Genomic DNA, 8183 nt, shown 5'->3' on the forward strand with positions numbered 1-8183 from the left:
CTCCCACTATTTGTTGCCACTTTGTATGCTTTTTCCTTCAATTTGATACTCTCCCTTATTTCCTTAGATATCCAGGGTCAATTTTCCCTCTTTCTACCGCGTTTCCTTTTTGTTGGTATAAACCTTTGCTGGGCACTGTGAAAAATCACTTGGAAGGTTCTCCACTGTTCCTCAACTGTTTCACCATAATGTCTTTGCTCCCAGTCTACCTTTGCTAGTTCTTCTCTCATCCCATTGTAATCTCCTTTGTTTAAGCACAAAACACTAGTGCTTGATTTTACCTTCTCACCCTCCATCTGTATTTTAAATTCCACCATATTGTGATCGCTCCTTCCGAGAGGATCCCTAACTATGAGATCCTGAATCAATCCTGTCTCATTACACAGGACCAGATCTAGGACCGCTTGTTCCCTCGTAGGTTCCGTTACATACTGTTCGAGGAAACTATCGCGGATACATTCTATAAACTCTTCCTCAAGGCTGCCTTGACCGACCTGGTTAAACCAATCAACATGTAGATTAAAATCCCCCATGATAACTGCTGTACCATTTCTACATGCATCTGTTATTTCTTTGTTTATTGCCTGCCCCACCATAATGTTACTATTTGGTGGCCTATAGATTACTCCTATCAGTGACTTTTTCGCCTTACTATTCCTGATTTCCACCCAAATGGATTCAACCTTATCCTCCATAGCACCGATGTCATCCCTTACTGTTGCCCGGATGTCATCCTTAAATAACAGAGCTACACCACCTCCCTTACCATCCACTCTGTCCTTCCAAAAAGTTTGATACCCTCGGATATTTAACTCCCAGTCGTGACCATCCTTTAACCATGTTTCAGTAATGGCCACTAAATCATAGTCATTCACGATGATTTGCGCCATCAACTCATTTACCTTATTCCGAATACTACGAGCATTCAGGTAAAGTACACTTATGTTTGCTTTTTTACCTCTGTTCTTAATCTTAACACCTCGATCAGTAACCTCTCCTAAGTTATATTTCCTCTTAACCTTTCACCTAATTTTCCTTGTCGTCGAACCCATATCTTCCTGTAACAACCTGCCGCGTCGCTTACCATTAATGTTTTCACTTCCCGTTTTATTTCTTTTAGTATTCCTGGTCCTATTCACTGAGTTCCCCTCAGTCACTGTACCTTGTACTGTCGCCCTTTTTGATTTTTGACTATGGCTTCTCTACCTTACACTTTCCCCCTTACTGCCTTTTATTTCTGTCCCTGTTTTACTACCTTCCAACTTCCTGCATCAGTTCCCATCCCCCTGCCACATTAGTTTAAACTCTCCCCAACAGCTCTAGCAAACACCCCCCCTAGGACATCGGTTCCAGTCCTGCCCAGGTGCAGACCGTCTGGTTTGTACTGGTCCCACCTCCCCCAGAACCGGTTCCAATGTCCCAGGAATTTGAATCCCTCCCTCTTGCACCATCTCTCGAGCCACGTATTCATCCTCTCTATCCTGACATTCCTACTCTGACTAGCTCGTGGCACTGGTAGCAATCCTGAGATTACTACCTTTGAGGTCCTACTTTTTAGTTTAACTCCTAGCTCCCTAAATTCAGCTTGTAGGACCTCGTCCCGTTTTTTACCTATATCGTTGGTGCCTATGTGCACCACGACAGCTGGCTGTTCACCCTCCCCCCCCAGAATGTCCTGCAGCCGCTCCGAGACATCCTTGACCCTTGCACCAGGGAGGCAACATACCATCCTGGAGTCTCGATTGCGTCCGCAGAACCGCCTGTCTATTCCCCTTACAATTGAGTCCCCTATCACTATAGCCCTGCCATTCTTCTTCCTGCCCAGCTGCGCAGCAGAGCCAGCCACGGTGCCATGAACCTGGCTGCTGCTGCCTTCCCCTGGTGAGCCATCTCCCACAACAGTATCCAAAGCGGTATATCTGTTTTGCAGGGAGATGACCGCAGAGGACACCTGCACTGCCTTCCTATTCTTGCTCTGTCTTTTGGTCACCCATTTACTATCTCCCTCAGTACCTTTCACCTGCGGTGTGACCAACTCGCTAAACGTGCTATCCACGACGTCCTCAGCATCGCGGATGCTCCAAAGTGAGTCCATCCGCAGCTCCAGAGCCGTCAAGTGGTCTAACAGGAGCTGCAACGGGACACACTTCATGCAAGTGAAGTGGACGTGTCCCTGAGCTCCCACATCGCACACGAGGAGCATGACACGGGTCTGAGATCTCCTGCCATGTCTTAAACCTTCGCTTAACTTCAACAATTTCAATTTCCCCCCCCAAAAATTTAAATAAATAAATAAACAATGAAGAAAAAAATAAATAAATATACCAATGAAAAGAAACAGAAAAACAGAAACACTACTTACCAGTCACAAAGAGCACTTCCTCCCCACCCAGCTTTGAATTCCCACCTCGATTCAAATTCCCAAACTCACTCTTTGCTGTCTCACTCCTGGCTGTCTTCTCCGGCTCACTGGGAGAACTCACTGGGAGTGAGTTTACAAGTGGCTCTTTTTAAACTGTCCTGAATTGACTCCCCTCCCCCACCTGCTTTTAGATCAAAGTAGATTAAAGTGACTGACACTTAACTGCCAACCAGTTATGTGAGTGGGTGGGGCAGCCCTTGTTAACCTACACTGCACAATACTAGCTTAATTTAAATTAATTTACATTCAACATTCTGTTCCCATCTCGACTTAAATATGATCCTGACACCTATCTCTATCATTTGCTCTATTTATCTCGTATCATTTTCATCTCTGCATCATTCTCCATACAAGAAGCTCGAGGTTTGGATGTTCTTCTCCTTCTTACTGATGGGAATGTGTCGGTTCCCAAAATATCTCCCCTTTGCTCCCATTGGTCATTTACTGTTTTATTTGCCAGTCTTTTACTCCAGTCCATTTGGGTCATATCCTTGATTTTAGCTGAAATTAGTCCTCCTTCATTTTCACATTCTGTTGTTCATTTGTTGGCTATGATCACTATTCCCCAAATGCTCCCCGCTGAAACCCATTTTATAGGATCAGAGATCAGAAGGAGGCCGTTCTGTCCATCAACACTTCGCCGGCTCTTTCAAAGAACAATCCGATTAGTTCCGCTCTGCTGTTCTTCCCCATACCCTGCAAGTCTATACGGCCTTGGTGTATGTATCCAACTCTCTTTTAGAAGCTCCGATTGAATCTGTATCCACCAGGTCTCCTCTCAGGCAGCGCATTCCCAATCCTGAACCACTTATTACATGTTTAACAAAAATGTTTCCTTATGTTATCTCTGCTGCTTTTGCCGGATTACTGCTGGATGAATCCAGGGAAAAGGCTACCATCCCTCAGATACAGGACAGATCGTTTCCTGAACTCGTTTGTGCCCTTCTGAATAGGAGTTGTTCACAGGGGTTTGATAAGCGCTCAGGGTGGGACTCACTGCTTATTTTCAGGCATTGGAATAGTTTTTAATACATATTTAAAGTTAGATCGCTGTGATGAGGCAATTCGCTTTATTTTGTTGTAATTATTCATTTATAAGTAATTTTTTAAACACTTGAGCAAATGTTACCCAAAGTGAATTTCCTTACGGGTAATAAAGTGAAATTCAAAGGACTGCACGGTAGCACAGTGGTTAGCACTGTAGCTTCACAGCGCCAGGGTCCCAGGTTCGATTCCGGCTTGGGTCACTGTCTGTGCGGAGTCTGCACGTCCTCCCCGTGTCTGCGTGGGTTTCCACCGGGTGCTCCGGTTTCCTCCCACAGTCCAAAGATGTGCAGGTTAGGTGGATTGGTCATTCTAAATTGCCCTGGGTGAATGAAAAATGAACTGAAAATCGCTTATTGTCACAAGTAGGCTTCAAATGAAGTTACTGTGAAAAGCCCCTAGTCGCCACAGTCCGGCGCCTGTTCGGGGAGGCTGGTACGGGTGTCCAAAATGATTGGGCAGGGTTACTGGAATACGGGGATAGGGTGGAGGTGTGGGCTTAGGTAGGGTGCTCTTTCCAAGGGCCGGTGCAGATTCGATGGGCCGAATGGCCTTCTTCTGCACTGTACATTCTATGTAAATCTATGTGAATCGCCAAACATCTGGGGCGGAATTCTCTGACCCCCCCCCCAGTGGAGAATAGCACCATCGGTGCTGGCGTGGTCGGCGCAGCGCCGGTCGGGGTATGCGGCAACTCTCCAGCCCGGGCCAGATGGGCCGAGTGGCTGTCAGCAAAAAGCCGAGTCCATCCGGCGCCGTTCTAACATCCTCTGTGCCGGCGGGACCTCGCTGTTGAAGGCCGGAGGCGGCCTGTAAAGGGGGGGGGGGGGGAAGAGAGGGGGGGGTCCGACCCCGGTGGAGGCCTCCGTGGTGGCCTGGCCCGCGATCAGGGCCCACCGATCGGCAGGCCGACCTCTCTGCCCTCTGGCCTCCTTTCCTACGCGCCGGCTCCTGTAGCCCTGCGCCATTGGGCATTGGGGCCACTGCGCATGCACTAGCTGGGGCCGGCCCAACTGCACCATGCGCGGACCCCACGGCGCTGGGTTCAGGCTGGGATCGGCAGCTGGGGCGGCGGAGGGCCGCTCGAGGGCCGTCCTAGCCCCTTGGCGGCCGCAGAATGGGGTCCCGGAACGGGCGCCGAAGCCGGAGTAAAACATTCCCGTTTTTACCCCGGTGTCGGCACTTAGCCGCCTGTTGGGAGAATCCCGCCCCTGGATCTTTCTGCCTCTGGCGATTCCGCAAGCTCCTCCCATCCAGCCTTCCACCAGCAAAATGGTTCTCCTGAGTTATTTTAATCAAAAAAAATAATGATCTTGACGCCTCAATTAAATCACTCCCTAACTCTTCTCTGCTCAACCTAGACCCAATAGGCGGAAAACACACTGATCTGGAAACATTTCATATACACAATTCAGGAATTCCTCCCCCACACTGTCTTTTACATTGTTACTACTCAAGCCGATGTTAGGATCATATAAGCGAATTGATGCTGAGAAGATTTTCCCCCCTATGGGAGAGATTAGGACTAACAAAAAACAGTTTAAAAATAAGGGTCTGGGTTCTCCGCCCCGCCACATTTCCGCCCTGACCCACCGGCGGGCTGCTCCGTTACGCGGGCCGGTCACTGGGGTTTCCCATTGTGCGGCAGCCCCACGCCGTTGGGAAGCCCCCGGGATCCGGCAAAACGGACAATCCCGCCGGCGGAGGATCCCGCCCAAAGGGTCTGCCGTTTAATGAGGAGAATTCCTTTCTTTCGGAGGGTGTGCTAGTCTGTGGAATTCTCGCTGCCAGAGAGCGGTGGAAGCCGACTCACTGAATATTTTTGAGGCTGAGTTGGAAAGTTTCTTGACTGACAAGGGGGTCAAAGGCTAGACAGGAAAGTGGAGTCGAGGCCATGATCAGTTCAGCCACGATCTTATCCAATGGAGGAGCAGGTTCAAGGTGCTGAATGGCTCACTCCTCCTCCAAATTTCCATATGAGGTGACACATTATCACCACTCAGCGCTTCCTTCTCCAATTAGGCTGCCCACACTCCGGTAGTTCATGCAGGCCTGCTCACCTACCCCACTCTGACAGATTGACATTCCTCAAGCTACATATCACCGATTGTCTCTCTACAATGGAGAGCGATGCCTATGGGCCTTTGTGGACAGTAGCTCATTATTTACTTGCTCTGGGCATTATTTGTTGGCCTATAAGATATACCCATAATAATATAATAACTCCTCCATTGTTCCCTCTATAGGTTCTCTCTATGTACCCTCCCTGTACATCACTCCTTACCAGCGCTCTAGCAGGATTGGAGGGAAAGGAATTGCTGACTGGCACTCCATCTTATAGATGGCACACGCTACAGTCCGAGTACACTGCTGGTGGTGAAGGGAACTAATATCTAAGATAGTAGATGGGCTAGCAATCAATTGGACTGCCCTTGAGAAGGTGTTGGTGAGCATGGAGGCTGACTGAGCGACAGTGGAGGAGCGAGTGATGTGTGTCCAAACTCCGACCTGGAGGGAAGTTTGGGAATTAATGGCGATTCCATTATGTTGCCTTCTCGGGTGTGATGGGTTAGAGGTGAGAGGGCAGAGAATGCAGGTGAGGGAGGGTTAGCAATGACCTGCAATGATCTAACTGTGTATCCTTGTTGTTATTGTTGCTGTGAACAGAATGCCTGCCCCCCGGTGGGAGACACTTTTGGAAGCACCGACAGGCTCTTCTGGCAACCTCTCAAAATCTCTGACATCAAGTGGAATTTTGAGAAGTTTCTCATTGGCCGCGATGGCAAAGCTGTCCAACGTTGGTTCCCTCGGGTGCCCATGGACAAAGTCAAGGAGGATATCATCGAGTACCTGAGGAATGTGCACATTCAACAAAAATCCAACTAAATGATGTTTGCAAAGCTTGATTTTTTTGCCCATATAATTATATGGTGGTTCAAATTAGCTAGGTGAAGCCCTTCCATGGTCCTTCTCCCCTCCCATTCATACATAACTCCTTTGCATTCACTCCCTTCTCCCTTTCATACTCTCACTTCTGCTTCACGACCCTCCCCAATCATGCTCTCTGCTCCTTTACCCCCTTCTCCTTTACCCTCTCCCCCTTGACTCACCCTTCATTTCCCCTCACCTCATTCCTTTACCCCTTCACTCCCCCGTCGTACCCCTTGCTCCCTCCCCCTTTTGGCACCCGTCCTCCCCCTCTTGCCCCTTGCTCCTTCACCCTCTCTATCTTTCCCTCCAGCCCCTCACCAACTTCAGTCCCCCATCTTTCCCCTTCTCTCCTCTGCACTCACCATCTGCTCAACCTTCACTTCAGGCGGGCCCTCCCCCCTCCCTCCCACACACATCGCAAGGGGAATTGGAAACAGACTGCCAGGGATTCTCTTCGGGCCTACCATTGAAGATGAGGGGCGAGGAGGAGTGTTTTGCCTGGGGAACTTGGTTAGGCCCCTGTTGCCTGTAGAAGTTGCCCACCTACATGTTAAACCTATTTCTTTGCCACTCGCTTACCTAACTTGAACCATTGCGATACTTGCTGGAACTGTATATATTATTAGTTAATCGCTCTCACTGTCTAGCTCTCAGATATCCCGGGTGGCTGGGCAGGGGGGCGAGGCATGGAGCAGATGGGAAGAGAAATGCTGAGTGATGATCAGGTCTAAAAGCAGGCACTCCTTGCCAGGTCTGCTCTGATACTGTGCGGACATAGGTTCAGCCCTTCAGTGCGTTCAGGCTGTCCTGTCACCTCGCACAGAGCATCTTGTCTCTACCTATCCTGCAGCTCCTGCCTATCCGCCAGGGATATCGACAAGTCATTGAACCTCGTACACAACTGATAATAAACTATCTTTCGCAAACTGTGTGTCACCTGGAGAATTTTTCCTTTGGACCTGCAAGTTGCTGCCTGCCCAGCTTCAGGATTCGGGGCAGCTGCTCAGGGCTGGAGAGGAACCGACAGTGGGAGGGGGAGGAGCCAGCCGCCACGGTCCATGTAGGTACCAGCGGTGTAGGCAGAACTAGAAAGGAGGCTGTGAATAGTCAGCAGAAGCTTGGCGTAGGGAAAATCAGATTAGGCAGGTGAATGCGTGGCTCAAAGACTGGTGTGTGAGAAATGGGCCCTGTGCCATTGGGACCATGCTGGGGCTGATGTTCTAGCAAGCTGCATAACTAGGGGAGTAGAGGGAGAGAGTTTTAAGCTGAACAGTGGGTACAAGAGGAAATTTAGGAAGATTTGACAAATCAAACAGTAGAGACAAGGCGAGAGAGAAAGGTGTTAACATGGGAAACAATAAACAGGCCGTAACAGGAAGGGACAGAGAACACAGATCGCAGAGTAAATCAGCAGATAGGTCTGGGGGTCACAAAAATAATAAAAGGACAAAAGCAGAGGTTCCGTATCTAAATGCACGTAGCATTTAAAACAAAGCAGATAAACGGAGGTCGGAAATAGAAATAAATCAGTACGATCTGATAGCCATTACAGAGACATGGCTGCAGGATGAGAGATTGGGACCTGAATATTGAAGACTACATGACATTTAGGGAGAACAGAAATCAAGGAAAATGTGGAGGGGTGGCTCTGTTAATCAATTATGGTATTAGCACAATAGAGAGGGATGACCCAAGTTCAGGAAATCAGGATCTAGAAATGGTTTGGATAGAGATGAGGGGCGCGATTCTCCGGCCCGCGATGGGTCGAAGTCCCGCCGCTGTCAAC

At 49.0% G+C, this 8183-nt stretch overlaps 1 protein-coding gene across 1 annotated transcript in view; it reads left to right on the top strand.

Moving 5' to 3' along the window:
• gpx3 (glutathione peroxidase 3) overlaps window positions 1-7323 on the top strand; it is a 44977-nt gene extending 37654 nt beyond the window's left edge. Inside the window, exon 5 of the mRNA XM_072512732.1 lies at window positions 6134-7323. Within this exon, the coding sequence (XP_072368833.1) occupies window positions 6134-6352 (219 nt within the window). The 3' untranslated portion in view covers window positions 6353-7323. The remainder of the gene's footprint in view (window positions 1-6133) is intronic.
• Window positions 7324-8183: the final 860 nt, after the last annotated feature.

This window comes from Scyliorhinus torazame, chromosome 7, assembly GCF_047496885.1.
Source record: "Scyliorhinus torazame isolate Kashiwa2021f chromosome 7, sScyTor2.1, whole genome shotgun sequence".
Classification (NCBI taxonomy): domain Eukaryota; kingdom Metazoa; phylum Chordata; class Chondrichthyes; order Carcharhiniformes; family Scyliorhinidae; genus Scyliorhinus; species Scyliorhinus torazame.